A 21,028-nucleotide genomic window follows, 5' to 3' on the forward strand; every position below is an offset into this window, starting at 1 on the left:
AACAGCTCTCATTTATGCACAGTAACAAGGTCTTTGAGGTTTTACAAAGTTCTTTCCCTACAGAAGAAATCTGTGAGGGAGGGAGTCCATGGATTATTATCCTCATTTTTAGATGAGAAAACTGAAGCTCGGGAAGAGAAATGACTTTCTTAAGGTCACTAGCAAGGAAGTAAAAACACTGGACCTTGGCTTCTCAGTTCTTTGGGATCCAAGGTGAGGACTTTTACCCAGCGAGATTCCTCTAACAAGGCATGCACATAGGTGAACACTGAGTGAGTTAGAATAAAAAAAGGAGAAGTCAAGCAGAGACGTTTGAATAAAAAAATCAGAGAAGGAGGGACCATTTGTAGCTATGAGCAATCAGGAAAGACTTCCAGGAGGAGGTGGAACCTGGAGTGGGAGGCTCTTCCAACCCCCATCCCACTTGGTAGAACTCATGCTCCCTGAGAGCTGGGGCTGGCTCAGTTTTGTCTTTTTATTTCCCGATCATGTTGCAGAGGCTGAAACACAGTCGATATTAATAAATGCATTTTGATCGAGCAATTGATAGATTAAAGGAAGGGGGGAGTTGTCGACAGAGAAATAGAATTGGAGTAGACGTCTGAGGGATGAGAACGGGGGACAAAGCAGTTCAATTTGACTGAAGCATATGAGAGGAATGATGGGGAACACAGACATAAAGGACCTTGAATAATAGGTCTGCTCCAACAGGGTGTTATGAAGCAGAGTGTATGGGGAGGACTGTGGAACATTTCTTGCATTTTCCCATCTCCAACCTTTGTTCAGGTTGTATCCCTCAGCCTAGAATATGCTTTTCCTTCTTCACCAAATCCCACTCACCCTTCAAAGCTCACATCTTCTTTCTTTCCTTGTCCATCTTGGGACAGTGTCCTGCTCCCTTCCCCAGTAGGAGTACGTTTCCTATATCCAGTCACAACTCTATACATGGCTAGGCTAGCCATGTGTCAGTCCATTGCTGGTCTGTGCCCACCAGCTTTCCAGCTTGGTGGGATTTGCCAAAGGTCTCACTCTACTGACATAACTTTGAGAGCCCAGGGCACTTCACAGAATGAATAAATGTTTGTTCATTAGCTGACTGATGGAAAGTAAAGAAGTCATCCCACCCTATTTGCTAATGTTCAGTCCTTTCCTCAGCAGGGCCTGCAGAAGCCTTAAGATGCTGTGGCTCCTACTGGTGTTGTTGGGGGTAGGAACGGAGGCAGTAACTCCTGGTATAAAAATGAAGATCACGCAGAAGGGCCTGGACTATGGTCAGTGCTCCATAATGGCTGGGAAGGCTGTGACTCTGGGGAGGTGAAGAAGAGGTGACGGTCCGATTGGTCTTTGTTGCAGGGAAGCAGGTTGGGATGGAGTTTCTAAAGTCTGCTCTACTGCAGTTGGCCATCCCAGACTTCCGGGGCTCCTACACAGTCCCCCTGGTGGGCCATGTGGAGTATGCAGTGACAGGGTAAGAGGGATGAGAATCAAGGGTCTTCCTACCAACTGTCCCCCATAACCTCAGCCCACCAGGTGACACCCTTCCTTCCTGATCTCCAGCCCTGCCCTTTGCTCCCTTCAAATCCCTCCATGGATATCTGGTTTTGCTCTTTGTTACCTTGCTTACCCCTACCTCCTACTTCGCTCCCAAACCCCTCCAACTCAGGCTTTGATTACAGACTCAGAAAATGTCTCAGCAAGAAGTTCAGACTTAAGTGGTGTGGTACAATTGGAAGTTCCTGAAATTAGAGTCAGGACACTGGCCTCCTACATTTATTTGTGTGGCTGGGGGCAAGTCACATAACCTCTGAGTCTCAGTTTCCTCATCTGTAAAATAACCACAATAAGAGAAATGCTACCTACCACAGAGGGTTATTGGGAAGAGAGTGCTTTGCAAACCTGAAAGTACTATATAAATATGAGTTATTGCCTTCTAGTCTAATTCCCCCCCCCCATTCTACAAATGAGGAAACTGAGGCCATCAGAAAGCAAGCTTTCTACTACACTAAGCAATAGGATTTTGAAATCTCCGAGTCTCAGAGTACTACTGTCTTAGGTGCCAAAATTAAAGGGGATAATATCTGTGAAGTTCTTAGCCCAGTACCTGGCACATAGTGCACACTATATAAATGCTTATTCTCCATCCCTCTTCCCCAACCAAGAGACCTGGATTACACTCCTCAAACTGCCATTAACTATCCCTTCCCCTCTCTGGGTCTTTGTTTCCTCACCTGTGAAATAGGAGTTTGGCTTAGATAATCTCCAAAATTCCTTCCAATTCTGATATTCTATGTTCCCAATTCTAAGGACTCTTTCAGCTTCAGTGTTCTTTGTTCCATGACAGCTCAGAATACTTACTGGCCTCAAGCTCTCTCCCTAGGGATGTCCTGAGCAGGGGTGTATTAGTGACTGAAGAGACTTCTAACTTGGAAATGGGTGATGGGGCTGGGGGGTAGAGAAGACCCTTTGGTGGAGGCTGGGCCAAGAAAGTGAGCTTCACCTGGTATTTTCCTACAGGTTCCAGGTAAACACTATAAATTTGGGGGAGTGTTTGGCTGCATTTGCTCCCAGCTCAAGGATCAAACTGTCCATGGGACCCACAGAAGCCCAAGTCAATGGTCACTGGTCTGTGAAGGTATCATCAATGTAAGGACTTTAGAGGGATGTTGGAAAGGCACAACTGAGCCACCCCAATCCCCACTCCCACTTTTATCCTCAGGTCCCTTCTTTTCCTGATGACAGACATGTTCCCAATTCACCCATCAGAGGATTCCAGATTCTTAAAGAACACAGACTTTTAATACTGTGGACTAGGAACCATCTTGTCCAATTCCTCCCCCCGCCCCCCATTTAAGAAATGAGCAGATGAGGTAACAGAGGCCTAGAGAGGGGAGACATTACTAAGGTCACACATTAAATAAGTGGTGGATCCAATATTTGAACACAGGTATTCAGGTTCAAGGCCTGGGCTTTTCTACTCATACTTTCTTGTGTCCTGGGACTTCAAATTCCTAAGCTTTCCAAGCCCAGCCTTTTAAAGATATCCACTGCCCCTCATTCTCTATAGCGTTCTGAAGTTGGGTTCACAGGTTCATAGGATTAAGAACTGGAAGAGATATTAGAAATCATTTGATTCAATCCCATCATTTTACAAAGAAAGGCCAGAGGACAGTTAAACATGAGTGTTTTTAATAACTTTTTACATGCTTTGGCCAAAGCCAAAAACTGGACTTCGAGGTCCAGTTCATGCTTCACCATCTCTTCCTGGAAGCCCACTCTGAGCACTCCAGTTATCAGTGAGGGTTGGTACAACACAATATGGCCAGAGATGCTACAGATTGGTTCCTGGGAGAATCTTGTCACTTCAGATTTGGGTGAAAGCCATTAGTTAGGTGACTCAGTAGGCAGCTTCTGCCCTCTGGTGGCCATGAGTGGGATTACCCCCAAGCGATTTGTACCGGTGGGCTGCCTCTCTTCCCTCTCCCGTTTCCATCCCACTCAGCAGACATGACAGTGGAACCCTCAAGCTGAGCGTGGGGGACATGATGTTGTCTGTGCTAATAGAGATGGGCTGGGATGGTGCTGGACGTCTGGTCGTGAGCCCTGCAGGCTGTAGCTGCCACATTGGGCATTTGGATGTCACCTTCCATGGGGGAGCCAGGTAAGGACAATGTTGGGGGGCTGTCCCAGGACAGGGAGAGGGTGTCAGATCCATACATCCCTATTCTCCCTCCCCCTAGCTGGCTCTATAACATCTTCACTGGAGTCCTGGAGAATCCCATTCGACAGGAATTGGACAGCAAGGTGAGCTTCTACTGCAGCCCCTCCCTAGGATCCCACCCCACCACAAAACCACCTCAAGCTCTTCCTCTTCCCTCAAATCATCCCCGCCCCTTCAACAACCCCAGTTCTTTCCCCTCTCATCTCTAGACGCTTGCCCCCTTTTCCTTTTTTCCTCATCTAGGTACTCCCCGTCTTTTCCCTCCCTTTTCAATCCTCTCTCCTCTCTAAGCCCTGCTCTCTCTCCCAAGCCTCATCTAGTCCCTTCAGACTCCCTCTTAGCTCTTTCCCCTCTTAGCTTTGGGCCCTCCCCTCTCCTGGCTCCTCATCCCTCTAATAACCAGAGGGCATTCTAATACACACACATCAATGGCTTGTTATAACAGTATTGTGAGGTCCTTGATATCATGATGTCAACAGCATGGTTCATGAGCTAGGTTATGGGACCTTTGGCCCTTGGACAGTTGGTGTTAAAACTCAGAATCACCTGAGTTTGTCTGGGAAATGTTTTTTGTTCTTGTTACTCCCATGGAAAGGCAGTCAGTAGAAAGGCTAGTTTTGTCAATTAATAATTGGTACCTTTGGTCAAATCACTTAGCCTCCTGGGTCTGTGTCTGCCTTTGTAAAATCAACAATTCAGTTCAACAAACATTCATTTAGCAGTCCTGTGCTGGGCAAATGGGGATAAGAAGACAAAAAGGCAACAGTCCTTGGCTCCTGGCACTTACATTCTGGAAGAGGTAGGGAAGCTAGGGAAGAAAGAGACCACCTGACCATAGACTATATACCCAGAAATATGCAGAGACAGAGTGAGAGAGGGAGAAAGGAGGGAGGGAAAGGAAAACAGAGACACACAGAAAGGGAGCAGACACAGAGAGGAGAGAGAGGGAGGGAGAGAGAGAAGAAGGAGGAGGAGGAGGGAAAGAGAGGGAGACAAGGCACAAAGACATACAGAGACACAGAGAGAAGACACAGGAAGGCCTTAATAAGGGGCCTTTCTCTGTGAAGATCAAAGTGTTTTGCAAACCTTAAGGCAAGAAAGTAAACATTATTGCTATTTATTATTGCTCTCTGCCAACCAGTCAGGTCACATCCTCCCAAATCTCCAGTGATCACATCTGGGAGCCTCTCCACTACCCACTCCAATCCCTCCCTCCCAGACAAGGGAAGTGATGTGTGGAAAAAAAAGACTGAATGGAAAAATCCATGGCTCCAAGCTCTGGGGATGGGATTCTGGGGACAGGAGGGACCAGAGCAAGTGGCCAGGATGGTGTCCTGGCAGGTACTTATACCAGGAAGGGGTGGAGTCAGTGAAAGTACCTCCCAGTCACACTCCCTAAGATGTCCCCCATTCCCTGACTCCCTGGACCTTTGTCCTTGTCCAGCTTTGTAAAGAGATCCAGAATGCAGTGGAAGCTCTCGAACGAACATTGCAGACCATCCCAGGTCAGGAGGTGGCACCAGGAGACTGGATCTGGGAGGGAGAGGGCTGGGGAGAGAGACATGAGCTGTCAGTGGAACTACTAAGATGGGCTGGGATCTAGGATCACAGGTGGTTCCCTCTTCCTCTGCTCCCCAGAATCCAGTCACATAAGCTCCCTTGCAGACTTGGACTATTCTCTGGTGGCAGCACCCCTGATTACAGAGCAAAGCACTGAACTGGACTTGAAGGTAATTTCCCTTCCTACATCCTCCCCGTTCTTTTCATCTTTCTCCCTCTCCTTCACTCTCTCCATCTTCATGTTATCATTAACATCTTCCTCCTTCCAGTTCTCTGGTTCTTCTTCTTCCTCCTCATATTCCCTTTCTGCTAAGCATCACACTTTCCTACATACTCTCTGAGAGTCCAGGGAAATTGTTATTCCTGTTTTGCAAATGGGAAGAAATCAAATGGAACCAAGTGACTAACCCGAGGTCCCACAGAAAATCTGTGGTATATCTGGGTCTCCCCGGCCGTTCCTTTCTCTTCATCGTGTTCCTCTCCCGAGCATGCCTTTAGTTACGCATCAAAAGGCACATGAATACTCACTTTAGTTAGTCTGAGCACCCTAAGACCCTAATTGTATGAATTATAAAATAAGGGGGCTGAATTAAAGTCTGTTCCAGCTCTGGTCTATAGTCTATGCCCTAAGGTCTCTCCCAGATGTAACTACTAACCCCTGATGTACTGTCCAAGTAAAGGCTGAATGACCCACAGTCAAGGCTTGTAGAGATTTCTGCATGGGTGGTGATAGGGGCTGGATTTGGTACCTGCTCAGGGTCCTTCTAGCTCTGAGAGTCTATGATTCTTAAGCACTTCACATTTTCTCCGGCTATTGTGTTGTTTGGGTTTCACGATTCTGCAAGATCAGGTATAATGAGCTTTATTTCACTGAAAAGGAAAATGATGCCGAGAAAAAGGACGCACACAGCAAAAGAATGGCCCAGCTGGACTAGACCTTCCTCGCAGAGGGCTTGATTGGGCACTTTTGAGGGTTACTGACTCAGTTTCCCTGTCTTGTTCTTCCTTTCTCCTCCCCATAACTCTCTCCCGCCCCAGGGTGAATTTTATAGCCGGGCCGGCCACAAGGAAGCCCCAGCGCCCCCTACTCCATTCTCGCTGTGGGAACAGAATGACCGCATGCTGCTCTGGGGTATCTCGGACTTCGTGGCCAATTCAGCGTCCTTCGTTTACTACGGGGCTGGGGCGCTGTCCTGGAACCTCACGGATGACAAGGCAAGGGGGCGGGGCCTGAGTGCATGGGGGCGGGGCAGGGCTAGGAGAGGCGGGGCTGGCGAGGTTTGTATGACAGCTACTAGAAGAGTTGGGGTGGAGCTAAGGATTGTTGGGAGGAGAGCATGAGTGAGTGACACATACGGTCTGGGGGTGGGGCGGGTGGAGCCAGAGCAGCATTTAACTGGTGCTGGGGTTAGGACAGGGAAGAGGGGTGGGACTAAGGAGCGCAGCTAGAAGGGAATGAATGACAGCCAGTTGAGGGCGGGGCTAAGACTGGAGGCAGGACCAGGCAGTAATGGGCGGAGCTAGAGTAATATGAGTGACAGCTAACTAAGGTTGGGACCAAGACCGGAGATGTAACAGTCAGTCAACATCTATTAAGGGTCTTCTATATGCCATACATAGAGCTAAGTTCTGACAATACAAAGAAAAGCTGCTGGTGGTTGTTTAACCTTCATTCTCCAAGAGGACCATGGCATCAGGAAGGAGCTCGAAGCCTAAAGATGCGAACCACTATGGAAAAACAGGAGATATGCACGATAAATTGTGGGTGGTCTCTGAGGCAAGGCTCCAAGATTATGGAGGCTGAGAACGGCTTCTTGCAGAAGAAGGGACTTTAGCTGGGACTTGAAGGAAGGCAGGAGGGCTTAGGGGAACGTGAGTGACAGCTAGCTAACAGTGGGCTCAGGGAGTGAGAGGGCTGCCTGCTTGTGAAAGGGGAGGGCTGGGTAAGGCTGAACAGGGCACCTTCCTCCATCATTCCAGATACCCAAGAAGTTTCCCATACATATCAACACCAAGATCTTCAAAGGCCTTGTGCCTGAGGTAAGGGTCATTGATTTTGCCTCTCAGGCTGGAAACTGCCTGCCCACATCCCTTTGCTCTCTGTAGCCTCACTTAGGTTCAGATACTGAGTCTGTATTGCATACACAATTCTTGGTTAATTCTCCCAAAAAATCTGTTTTATTTTGTTGTGATGCATACAGGAAACACCGGGCACAGTCCCTGGCACATAGTAGGTGCTTAATGGGAGATAAAGAGAAGATAGGGAGATAGGGGGGTAGTTTTCCTGTTCTCAAGAGCTCACAGTCTAATGAGTAAGAAAATAGTCCAAAAAAAAATTTACAAGCACAAACTGATAAATAGAAGCATATAGAGAAATAGATATATGTATACACACATATTTGTGTCTAATGGTAGCCATCTCTAGGGTTAGCGGGGTAGGGAAGAGGAAGAAAAAAAGAATTACATGATAACTTTATTATATATTTTAAAGGAATAGCAAGTTGTATATAATAGATTTGCAGTTTCATGTACAATCATCTTTTTTTCTATTCTACTATGTTATGGAAATGCTTGTTTTACTTTCTTAGGTTCAAAATAAAATAAATAAAATTAAAAAATATACTAACAAAATATATAATACTGGATAAATTATAGATAATCACAGTAGAAAGATGCTAAGATTACGGACAATAAGGAAAGGCTTCTTGCAGAAGGTGAGATTTTAACGGGGACTTGAAGGAAGCCAAGGAGTCCAGGAGGTAGAGATGAGGAGGGAGATGGTTCCAGTCATGGGTTATGGGCAATGAAAATTCCCAGAGCAGGGAGATGGAATGTCTTGTTTAAGGGACTCAAGAAGGTCAGTATCATTGGATCAAAAAATATGTGAGAAAGAATAAGGTGTAAAAAGACTAGAAAAGTAGGAAAAGGGCCAAGTTATAAAAAACTTTAAAAAACAGAACTGAAAGGAACTTTAGAGACCATCTCATACCACCTCTTTTTTAAAAGAGGAAATTTGATGTCTTGGAATTCCCTGAAGTCATACAGTAAGTGTCAGAACCAGGCTTCCTGGTTTTCCTGTCTAGATTTTCCTGTCTGTGCTAATCACACAGCTTCCCTTCATTTGACAAAGAAGGAAACTGAAGTTCAGAGAAGGAAACTAACTTGTCCAAGATTTGAGAATCATGCCATATAAGGCTTGGTTGAGGGAACTGGGACCTGGAGAAGAGGATTTTATGGAAAATGAAAACTATCTTCAGGTGTTTGAAGAGCTTTATTTTTTTTTATTTCAAAGTTATTTAATTTAAAATCAATATATAGTTTAACATTAAAGTAAATTAGCTCAACACTTCTGAAGAATTAAGTTCATTCTTTCTCAGATATCCCACTGGCATATGTCCAAAACAGAACTCATTATATGTCCTTCTTTTTTCCATCTTTATTCTTTTTTTTTTACTGTTTCCTTCATATTTTATTTTTTTTCTCAATTACATATAAAAAATTTAACATTTTTTCCCTTTTTTTTTTTGGAGGGGGAAGGCAGGAGAATTGGTGCTAAGTGACTTGCTCAAGGTCACACGGCTAGCAAGTGTTAAGTGTCTGAGAATGGATTTGAACTCAGGTTCTCCTAACTCTAGGGCTTTCACTGTGCCACCTAGCTGCCCCAAAATCTCACTTTCAAGAAGCTTTTCTTTATCTTCTTTAATCTTAGCACCCTCCCTCTATGATTATCTCCAATTTATCCAGTATTATTTCAGAATTTTTGTTGATCATTTACATAAATATCACAAGTGGGCATCCCATAGAACAACAGCACAACAGAGAGGCAATGTTAGGAGAAATTGAGGAAGGCCTCTAGCACACTGGGTGGACCTTTGGGAGGCATGGACAAGATATAGGCTGGGGCAGGAATGGATGGAATGGAAACAGTTGGAGAGGACTCTCAAATCTATCTACTCCCTTTTTTTTTTTTTGCCTTTTAGAGCGGGGAGGGCAGGGTATTTGGGGTTAAGTGACTTGCCCAAGGTCACAGGACTAGTAAGTGTTTAGTGTCTGAGGCTGGATTTGAACTCAGGTCCTCCTGACTCCAGGGCTGGTGCTTCGCCACCTAGCTGCCCCATCTGCTCCCTTTGAGTATCTGAGTAATTAATTATCTGAGATATTAACAGCTCACATGTATGGAGTGCTTTAAGGTTTACACTTTATGTGTATGATCTCAGATCTCATTTGTGCCTCACAATTCCATGAGGTAGATGCTATGATTGTCCCCTGTTATAGATAAGAAAATTGAGTCAGGGGGCAGCTAGGTGGTGCAGTGAATAGAGCACCAGCCCTGAAGTCAGGAGGACCAGAGTTCAAATCTGACCTCAGACACTTAACACTTAACTAGCCAAGTGACTTTGGGCAAGTCAGTCACCTAACCCCAATTGCCCTCCAAAAAGAAAAAAAAACAAAAACAAAAACTGAGAGTCACAGAGGTTAATTGACTTGCCTAGGATCATACAGCTAGTCCAATGCCCAGCATTCAAACCTAGGTCTTTCCTACTTCCAAGTCCAGCCCTTTATCCACTAAACTGTACTGCCTCCTTTGGTGAACCAAGGTGGCACAGATGGACAGTGGATGCAGGGGAGGGGAATCAAGGCCACATGTGGCCCTCTGGGTCCTCAAGTGTGGCCCTTTGACTGAATCCAGACTTCACAGAACAAACCCTCTTAATAAAAGGATTTGTTGTGTAAAACTTGGACTCAGTCAAAAGGCCGCACCCAAGGACCTAGAAGGCCACATGTGGCTTCAAGGCAGGAGGTTCCCCATCCCTGCGATGGAACACCAGGCCTGGAGTCAGGAATACATGTGTTCAAATCTGGTCTCTGACACTAACTAGCTGGGTGACCCTGGACAAGTCACTTAACCCTGTTTCCTCATCTGTTAACCTTAGTTTCCTCATCTGTCAAATGACTGAATGACTGAACAACTTACTACTGATTATAACAATAAAAAACCCAGAACATAGGAATTATTCAGAATTAACATCAGCTCTCATTGCATAGGATCAGAAGGGATGGAGGATGGGAACATTTGAGCTTCCTTATTATTTGGGGCTGAGGAAGGAAATAAGTATTTGTGTAGCACCTACTGTACACCAGGCACTGTGCTAAGCACTTTACAAAGATCTCAGTAGATTCTCACAACAGCCCTGCAAGGTAGGTGCTATTATTATCCTCACTTTACAGTTGAGGACTCTGAGGCAAACAGAGGTTAAGTGACTTGCCCAGGGTCACACAGCTAATAAATGTCAAATTTTGGATTTGAACTCAGGTCCAGCAATCTATCCACTGTGCCACCAACTGCTCTGACATGTGTATGTGTAAGTGGCTGTGTGTGCAAAGAACAACATATATGATGAGCCAGATGTGGACTTTATCTGAGGGCCACATGGTACTTGGGGTTATGGGGGGGGGAGGAAAGAACCCCTTGGTCTGACAGGACCTTCAGGTGACCAGAATAATGTAATTTGCTACCCCCAGGACCAGCCTAACAATGACTGACATTCAAATGGTACTTAAGCCATTGAGAAGAGTTATGACATTTGAACCTCATAGCAGTCTTGTGATGTGGGTATTATAGATATTATTATCACCTGCATTTTACAGATGAGGAAACTGAGACTCAAGCCAAAGAACTTACCCAAGGTTTCAAAGCTAGGGTCAGAGGTGGGATTTGAATTCAGGTTTTCCTGACACCAAGTCCAGATCTATATCTATCCACAATGTCTTTAAGTGAAGCCATATGGAGGAATTTACCTGACACTGTTTAAAGGGTTCTGGAAAGTGCTTCCCTAAAGTAAAACTTCAGACTCTTAACTATCAGAATTTCATGCCTTTGGATCATAGCATCACAGAATTTAGAGCTGGAAGGGACCTAAAGGTCATCTAGTCTGACCCCTTCATTTTACAAATGAGGAAACTGAGGTCTAGAGAGGTGAAGTTACTTGCCCAAGGTCACATAGTAAGAAGCAGAGCTGAGATTGGAAGTGAGTTTAGAGCTTTCCCAATCAAGGTGAGGCTAAGAGCAGCACACTGAGGGCCATGTGTCCCCCATGTGAACCCCAGAGGGTTTATTATCTCCTCCTCGGCCAGGAGTGGGAAGTCTGGGGGCCCTGAAGACAAACTTGGCCATGTCCCACCCCCACCAGTGGCTTCCTATGCCCTTCTGGGACCTAGTCTGATTACCCCCCCAACTCAACTCCCACCCCCCCACCCCCAACCCCAGACAGTACAGAAGGGGAGGAAAGGGTCACTGTGACCTCCCTTCCTTCACATCTCTCTCAATGTCAGAGTTTATTAATCTGCTTGTCTCCCCTCTCCCATCTCTGTACCCCACCTCCAGCTCGAGAAGAGATTCCCGAACACACCTATGGCCCTGCAGATCTTTGCTCGACTTCCTCCCAGCTTCCAGGCTCAACCAGGAACTTTGCAGCTTCTGTTGCCTGGGGCAGTGCAGGCCTTCATCCTGCCCAATGGGACCTCACCTGTACCCGTCTTCCTATTGCATGTTGTAAGTGGGCAGACCCACCTTCTTGGGGCATGGCCTCCCTTTTACAAGTTGACCCCAAGTATTGGTTTCACTCCCATCCTTAGCCTTAGGCAGGCTTTAGCTTACTCTCTGAGTAATGGTCCCTATTTTTGGCTCATGGGTGCCAAGGGCTGGCATTCTCTTCACCCAGATAGCTCCTAAACTCTGAACCAGTGCTCTGTAGCAACCTGGAGATCCAAGTCAGATGCCAGGCCCAGGATAAGGAACTGTCCTGTGCCCTAAGTCCTCACTGTAGGAAGTCCAGGCCAGAGGACCAGACTCCCTTCCCTAGTATCTGCTTCTGCCAGTTATAAGTGACAGGGATGTGGAAGACTCTATACACAAGGGTTCAGCAAAGACTGTCCGATTTAGTTCCACTAATATTAACTGGGCCCCCACAGTGTGCCTAGCCCAGATGTTTATTGATTTGACAAATGTTTATTGGCTGGCATTGGAATGGGGGCCTGAATATAGAAATAGAAAAGACCTCATACCTTAGAACACTAGAACTCAGGGGAATTTTGACCATACAATGTCAGTGATAACAAAGATCTTAGAACATCCAACAAAGTGTGAAAGCTAAAAGGGTTTTAGAGAATATTTAGCCCAATCCTCTCATTTTACATATGAAAAAACTGAGGTCCAAAGGGGGAAATGACATATAGTTTCCCATTTTCAATGGATCATAGACCAGAGGGTGAGCTACCAGGTTCCTTGGAAGTCATCCGGTCAAACACCCTCATTTTACAGATAAGAAAAGTGAGGGAGGTTTTAAGTGACTTATACATGGTCATATACAGGTAGTTAGTGTCAAGATAGGATTTGAATCCAGAACCAGTACTCTTTCCAGTGTATCATACTGCCTTCCTATTTCTCTGTCCAAGGCATTTTCCACAGCACAGATTAATTGGGACAAGATTCACACATGGGAAATGAGGCAAGAACAAGACAGCATAGAGAGGAGACATAAATTACAAGGTTTAGGACATAAGAGCTGCAGGAACTCTGGGAAGAGAGAGCTTCCTTAGGCCTTAAGTGGTCTTCCCTTCTGGATGAGGTGGAATGGGAGTCTGGGGACTGAAGGCTGGATATCTTTGAAGAGGCAGAGAGGAGAGGGTAGGGAATTTCACAAGAGGTGAGAAGAATGTTTGGAAGGGAATGAGGAGAAGACAGGCCTAGCTGTAACTGAAGGTCAGTGGAGGGACTGATTTGGTCTCTATTGTCCTGCCCCAGGGTCAGTCCTCCATTCCTAGATTGGGTTGAATCCCTAGAGTAGAGGTTCTTAACCTGGGGTCTATGAACTTAAAAAAATTGATAGCTGTATCAGAACATCAGTCCTATGTATTTTATTTTAAGCATCTGGCTTCATCACACTATCCAAGGGGTCCAACAACAGAAAATAAAGGTTAAGAAGCCCTGCCCTAGAGTAACTCCTCCTTACATCCCCATGGAACCCACTTGACTGGTGTGGGTTGGGCAGGGACTGGGGACGCTTGGGGAGGGGCCTGGTTTCGAACTAGGGTCTCCTTGGCAGGATATCAAAGCCTCAGCCCAGATCTTTACTTCTGGAACGAATATTGGGGCCTCTCTGAACCTGACTAAGTGAGTTTTCTCTTTCCTTCATCTCTGGGTGCTTTCCCTATTCCTGAAAGGGGCGGTTCCAGGTTTTGGGGAAGGGTGGGAGAAAAGAAGAGGCTAGTTTGGGGTTGGGAAGCAGAGGGTGCCCACCCTGCCCCCTTGCCCTCTTAGCTCCCCTGAAGGGACCCTAGCAACTCATCAAGTCAAGGATATAGGACAGGCTCTCATCCATGCCCTCTTCCTACAGCTTCAGCTTGACCCTGGCTCATTCAGCTGTGGGACCCTTCCCGGTAAGTGCCCTGTGTCTCTGAGTTAGGGAATCGGGATGAGGACCTATGGTTATCCTCCTTAATTCTTCAGCGTCCAACAACCACTCATTCATACACTGTCCCATATCCCACCATCTTTGGGCACTTTCTGTCTGGGCAAGTAGGGAAAGATTATGTTTCTGAAGTGTTTCCTACAGCTGATCAAAGGAGGTAGCTGGGGCAGAGTCGGGCCTGATGTGCTAGGGGCAGGATCTATACCCCTTCCTTCTTCTCCTGCTTCTCTGCTTTTCTCCCTTTCTCCCTTATTCCTCTTAGACTCATAGATCAGAGCTGGGAGGGACCTCAGAATGTAGACTGTTTGACCTGGAAGGGACCACTGATAAGCCTGGCCCATTGTTCTTCTATTCTCTGTCCTCCTCCACTTCATCTCACCCCATCCTTTGTGCCTCCCCTGTGGCCTCTCCTGTCGCCTTCCTAGCTTGACAAACTGGAGACTCTGCTGAACGTCACTCTGAAGTCAGCCGTCCTGCCTAGGATTAACCGTGAGTTTTCACCACCCCTAACTGCTTCCTTCTTCCAGGAAAATGTTAATAAATAATAATAAAAGTAATCTTAAACCACATCAGGAGTTCTGTCCCTGGAGACAGTAAGGCAAAGGGCTGCAGTGAATTCTCACATCTGTCCTCATCCTCGTCCTCACAGTCCTGGGAGGGAGGCCAGTCAGAGTTTATCATCAATCCCATTGAACAGATGAGGTGTAAAGAGAAAATGACTTGCTTGGTGTCACTTGGTGGCTCAGTGGCTGAGCTGGGATTTTTGCCCAGGTTGCTTATCTTGCAGGAGGTCTTCAGGGAGCAGAGGTGGAGGGAGATTAGGGACAGAGAGATGGAGAATCACTGAAGAAGACTAAGCAAAAGAAGAGAGAGGAGGAAAGCTGGATGGGGAAACAAGAGTTCCTGAACATAGCGGACTAGAGGTGCAGTTCTCTCAGCAGAGAAACTGCTCCTCTATCCTAACACCAGTCACGGGGCTAGAGCATTCATGGGTAGATGGCAGAACTCAAGCAGATTTTAACTGGGTTTAGTGGGTGCCAGGTTCTGAGTTGGGGATGGAGAAGTGAACTCAGCTTATAGCCTTCCCCCAGGAAAACTCAAGAAAGGCTTCCCTCTGCCCACTCCACCCAAGACCAGCTTTCAAGATACAGTCATCAAAATCCAAGAGGTGGGTATAAGTCTTTTTTTTTTTTTGGAGGGGGAAGGTAGGACAAACAGGTTAAGTGACTTGCCCAAGGTCACATGACTAATTGTTCGTGTTAAGATCTGAGGCTGGATTTGAACTCAGATCCTCCTGACTCCAGGGCTGGTGCTCTATTCACTGTGCCACTTAGCCACCCCTAGGTGGGTATAGTCTTAATCTCTTTATAGGAATCCAATTCCTATATCACAGGAACTAGCAACCTGCTCTCAGAGCACTGCCTTACCATCTCCTTCCTTCCCTGCCCTTAGGTTTTCAGTAGTGTTCCTCCATCCCCTTGCCCCATCTCCCCTCCCTCTTCAGTCTCCAGGGTGATATGATGCACTGTATAGTAATGAACCAACCTCTTTACTTACTGCCTCCCATCCTTGCCTAGCCCCTTCTTCTGTTTGGGGCTAAGTTCCTTTCTGAGCTTCCTTCTCCCCATCTGGAAAATGAGAAGGTTGCGTTCACATCCCTAAGACCCCTCCAGCTTCTGGCACCCTGTGCCCTCTGCTCTGAATTTCCCTTCACTGCTGTTTTCAAGTCTCTCCAGTTCTGAGGATACTCCACATTTGCCATTCACAAGCCCCCTCCAGTTGTAACACTTTATGTTTGATTCTAGCGTTAGCATGCTGCAGCTTGGAGTCCGATGTCTTTTCTCACTCTTGCATTCTGGCTGTCCCACCAGACAGAACAGAGGACAAGAGTGAGACTTCCAGGAACAAGAGGAGGGCTATTCTTGTCACCAGGCTGTAGGGGCCAGGCACGCTAGGCAGCCCTCTCAGTGGGATGGCCTGCCACAAGACCTGGGCAGATCCTTGCTATGGGAAATTTTCGAGTGGATGCTGGGTGACCCCCACCCTTGCCAAGGGGGCTGTAGAGAGCCGGCACTGGGGGAAGAGGGTTGGGGCTACAGTGCCCCAAGGGCCCTCTCTGGTTCTGGTGGGAAAAGCCAAGGAAAGTGCTGTTCCCTTGAATGACCACAGAGTAGAACTATGACCACCCCACTGAGAGCTAGAGCTGGGAGCGCCCTCAGACATCATCTCATTCAGTCCTTTGATTTTACAGATGAGGAAACTGAGGCCCTGTGAGGTTAGGTCACTTGCCCAAGGTCACAAAGGCTTTGATCCAATCCTCAGGAAACTGAGGCCCAAAGAGGGGAAGTAACTTGCCTGATATCTCATGTTGTTGTTCAGTCACTTGTCATATCTGGCTCTTCATGAGCCCATGTGGGGTTTTCTTGGCAAAGATACTGGAGTGATTTGCCATTTCCTCCTCCGGGTTATTTTATAGATGAGGAAACTGAGGCAAACAGTGTCCAGTGACTTGCCCAAGGTCACCCAGCTGGTAATAGGTCTGATTTTAATTCAGATCCAGGGCAGCTAGGTGACACAGTGGATAGAGCCCTGGGCCTGGAATTAGGAGGACCTGACTAGATGTGTGACCCTGAGCAAGTCCCTTAACCCTGTTTGCCTCAGTTTCCTCATTTGTAAAATGAGCTGGAGAAGGAAACAGCAAACAACTCCAGTACCTCTGCCAGGAAAGCTCCAAAACAGGGTCATAGAGAGTTGGATATGACTGAAACGATTCAGCAACAATTTTTGGACTCCAGACCCAGTGCTCTACTTACCCAGTATCTCACAGGGATTCAAACTTGGGTCCTCTGACTCTAAATCTGACCCTCTTCCAGGATGCTTTCCACTCAACTTTTTCAAAATGATTTAGCTTGGGACCTGTGTGTCTCTCAGAAAGTCCCCTGGTGAATCTGGAAGCACTTAGGACTTAGGAGAGTGTGGCTAGAGACCCTTCCTCACTTCACTGACCGAAGGACTTTTGTTTCTTCAGGGTTTTTTGGTCATTGCCACAGATGTCCAGTATGGAGCCTGAACCAGGCCTGCTGCCTGCTCTGGAAGACCCATCCCCAAGAGGCCCCTGCCTGTGCTTGGTCCCTGTCCACCCTCAGCCATGCCTGGCCCCCTCCCTCTTCCGCAGGGTGTCTGATTCCTACAAAAGCCAGCTTTCAGCGCTGGAGGTGGCTCCCCTCCAGGCAGCTCCTCATCTAGAGATAGGCCATGCCCTCAGCTTTCTATCAGCTGCTCTTCAGAATAAACATCTCACCAAATTGCTGTTCTCCTTGAACTCTTAATGGGCCATTATGATGCCAGGAGCCTTGTGGTGGTGCCTGGAAGAGGATAATCTGGGATGCCCATGGCCCTCTGAGCATGAATTATGTCCATATTTGGGACAGCAACTATAAGTCAATTGGTCAGTCACCATGTGTATATGTTTAGCATCTGTTGAGTGCCCAGCTCTATGTTAGGTCATATCAAGGATATGAAAAAGTGTAACATCCAGTTCAGATGCCATTTCTACCATGAAGCCTTCCTTGATTCTCCCAACCCAAAGGGATGCCTCTCCCTAGTCCTTTGTCCTCCCCCTAAGTCTTCTGTTGTTGTTGTTGTTTGTTTCATTTTTTTTTGGAGGGTGGGAAGGCAAGGTAATTGGGGTAAAGTGACTTGCCCAAGGTCACACAGCCAGTGAGTATTAAGTGTCTGAGGCAGGATTTGAACTCAGGTCCTTCTGACTCCAGGGCCAGTCTTCTGTTCACTGTGCCACCTAGCTGTCCCTTAGTCTTCTAAGGCTATGTCCCTGACCCATTTCTCTTCATTTTCTCTAGATTATCCCTTAGTGATCTCATCTACTCCTATGGCTTCATTTATCCCCTAGGAAGATGACTGGGTCTAAGAACCACCCCTTTGAGCTCTAGTCCTGTACCTTCAAGTGGATCTCCTTGGAAGGCCTGCCAGTAGCATATACAACATACCCAAGCGGGAACTCATTGTATCCCCACCCCTTAAACCCCACCTCCTTCTAATTTCCCTATTTCTTCCATCTCCTCAAACATCCTATATCTTGCCTTCCTTTCACTGCCAAATGCTTAGAAAAAAGCTGTCTACACTCACTGCCTCTCATTTCCGCTTACTCCTGAAACTTCTCTTTCCGAGGTTACCAATAATCATCTAAATCCTGCCCTTTTCTCGATCGGTGTCCTTTCTGGATTTTTATACTATACAATTTGCCTGTGTTTCTTTTTTTTAAATTTATTTATTTACTTTTAGTTACAACATTCAGTTCCACAATCCCTTGAGTTCCAAATTTTCTCCCCCTCCCTCTTCATCCCCCTGCCCCCCTCCATGGCGTCATGCAATCAGATACAGGTTCTACATATACCTTCACATTAAACATTAGTCAAGTTGTAAAGAATTATAACCAATGGGGTGAACAACAAGGAAGAAGAAACAAAACAAAACAAAACAGAGAGAGAGCAAGTCATTTGCTGCGGTCTGCATTCAGACTCTATAATTCTGTCTCTGGGTGTTGACAGCCTTTGCCATCATGAGACCTTTGGAGTTGTCTTATAGCCTTGTATCAGCATTCTTACCGTTCCTCTTGACACGTTCGCCTCTCCATACGTGTTCATGATTCTCCTCTTACCTTTATGACTGATGCTTTTCAGTGTCCTTTACTGGATCATCATTCATATCCTATCTTCCATTTGCTATAGGCAACAAGGTAGAGCAGCAAATAGAACAATGGGCCTAGAGTCAGGAAACTGTTGTTAAGTCGTTTTTCAGTCATATCTGACTCTTGTCACCCATTTGCGATTTTTTTGGCAGAGATACTGGAGTGGCTTGCCATTTCCTTCTCCAGCTCATTTTACAAATGAGGAGACTGAGGCAAACAGAGTTAAGGGGGTTGCCTATAGCTAGTAAGTGTCCGGGGCTGGATTTGAACTCATGAAGATGAGTCTTCCTAATTCCAAGCCTAGTGGCAATCCACTGTGCCACCTACCTGTCCAGAGTCAGGAAGACTTGAGTTCAAATCCAGCCTCAGACACTAGCTATATGACCTTAGGTAAGTCACTTAACCTCTGTCAAGTAAGTTTTCTCTTCTGTGAAATAGGGATAATCTGTGAGGATAAAATTAGATATTATTTGTGAAACACTTTACTAACCTTAAGGTGCCATACAAATACTAGCTATTATTATTATCTCCTTTGTGTAGGGACACTAGAAATCTATCCTAAGTCCTCCTCTCTCACTACAATAACTTTCTTGGTGATTTCATCAACTTCCTTAGGTTCAGTTATTATTTCTATGAAAATGACTTTCACATCTTCAAAATACATCTTAGCTCTCACAGAGTTGCTCTTACAGAAGGCCTTTCCTGATCACTTCATAACAGATATTTGTACATAATCCCTTAACTGTAAGCTCTGTGAGAGTAGGGCCTGGGTCTTATTCTTCTCTAGACTTACCTTAACAGTCATAGTTAGAGTTTAAATAGCACATTAACACTTGCAAAATACTTTATATATTATTTCATTCAAACCTCAAGACAACCCAGTGAGGTAAGTGTCATTATCGTCCCCATTTTAGAGATGAGGAAACTGAGGCTGAGAAGGCTAAGTAATTTACCCAGGGTCAAGTATCTAGTAAGTGCTGAGACAAAATTTGAACCCAAGTCTTCCCAGTTCTAAAGCTAGCTCTCCACTGTCATAGCTGCTTCCTCTCATATGGTCAGGCCTCTGCTCAGCAGCCTTGGGGGAGACAACACAATTCAAAAAAACATTAACTTCTAGGCACTGTGTCCTCTGTGGGAGATACAAAGGTTGAAAAGAAAATCTAATATTTTCCCTTTGGGAACTTACATTCTAATAGTAAAGTAAGTGTTCTATATACTTATATAACTGTTGAGTACTGGGCACACGGTAGATGTCAATCCACACTTCAAAGATCTGTGGTGTCATTGGGGTGAGTAACCCTCTCCACTCCTTACTACATAGTCTCCGTCAGTTGTTGTAGCTGAAAAATTTCATCACCCAGTAGCCAACAAAATGTTGAGCTTTTCTGAACTTAGTCTGGTCCTTGAATAACAGACATATAGTCCACATATAGTCCGCCATATTTAAAGTCTTTCCAGCTTGATGGGACCTGACCTGGCTTGTGCTTGACTGACATGTTCTTTAGGAACCCAGGACCTTATGGTAAAAAAGTGACAAAAATATCCATATACTTTGACCTAGAGATCCCAATGCTAGGCACATAAGCTAAGGAAGTCGGAGGCAGAAAGAAAAGTCCCATATACAACAAAATATTCATTCAACAAAAAGAAAAAAGCATTTATTAAGTACATTAAGTGTTTTTTATGCACTGTGCTAAGTACAGGGAATTATAAATATAAACAAAAAGAAAAACAGTCCCAACCCTCAAGGACTTTACATTCAAATAGAAGAAAATACACAGAAAAGGAAGTTGAAAAGGGGGGGGAGACAGGAAGACAGAAGTTGCCTGCAGGAGCATGATGGAGAAAATGCAGAGAGCTGGGAATGGAGCCAAAGAGGAATGAAGATATGAATGTCTTGGGTAGATTCCTCAAAATGGAAGTTTGGGAAGAATCAACCAATCAGAAGAGGATGTAGCAAAGAAATAAACTTCTAGGATGAGCACTTTTTGCAGTAGCAAAGAACTAGAAACAAAGTAGATGCCCGTTTATTGGAGAATGGCTAAATGAAATGCTGTAAATGAAAAGAGTATAACTGCATTGTAAGAAATGGTGGATCTGAGGAATTCAGAGAGGCATGGGAAGATTTATATGAACTGATACAAAGTAAAGTGAGCAGAACTAGGAAAACAATATATAGATTACAAATGATAACAAAAAAAAAACAAAAACAAATTGTGAGCTCCTTGGGCAGAGACTGTCTTTCGCCTTTCTTTGCATCCCTAGCACTTAGCACAATATATGGCACATAGCAGGCGCTTAATAAGTGTTTATTGACTGACTATTGACTGAAATTAAATGTCGTGACATTATAATGACTAAATGTAGTGCCAAAAAGACATATGAGAAGGTACCTACCTTTCTTCTTTGAGGAGGTAGAGACTGTGGGTATGGAATATATGAGTTTTTGATGTATTGATTGGTTTTGCTGGACTTCCCCCAGCTCCGTATTTTTGTTCCTTACTGAGAGGGACAATTCTCTGGGAGGTAAAAGGAAGATGGATATACTGGGAAATATAGGCTATGTTTTTA

At 45.5% G+C, this 21,028-nt stretch overlaps 1 protein-coding gene across 1 annotated transcript; it reads left to right on the forward strand.

Annotated features, from left to right (window-relative positions):
• Positions 1–1,084: 1,084 nt before the first annotated feature.
• LOC138150443 (bactericidal permeability-increasing protein-like) lies at positions 1,085–16,946 on the forward strand. The gene is made up of 15 exons (XM_069073896.1): positions 1,085–1,271; positions 1,354–1,468; positions 2,515–2,643; positions 3,503–3,658; positions 3,738–3,801; positions 5,163–5,223; positions 5,357–5,448; positions 6,317–6,493; positions 7,259–7,318; positions 11,664–11,831; positions 13,384–13,451; positions 13,675–13,717; positions 14,175–14,238; positions 14,841–14,917; positions 16,778–16,946. The coding sequence occupies exons 1-15, from the start codon at positions 1,100–1,102 to the stop codon at positions 16,817–16,819; spliced, it is 1,488 nt and encodes a 495-aa protein (XP_068929997.1). The 5' UTR covers positions 1,085–1,099; the 3' UTR covers positions 16,820–16,946.
• Positions 16,947–21,028: the final 4,082 nt, after the last annotated feature.

Source organism: Petaurus breviceps, unplaced genomic scaffold, assembly GCF_028583685.1.
Source record: "Petaurus breviceps papuanus isolate PSGF00001 unplaced genomic scaffold, PetGlider_PUasm1.0 90879, whole genome shotgun sequence".
In the NCBI taxonomy this organism is placed as follows: Eukaryota; Metazoa; Chordata; class Mammalia; order Diprotodontia; family Petauridae; genus Petaurus; species Petaurus breviceps.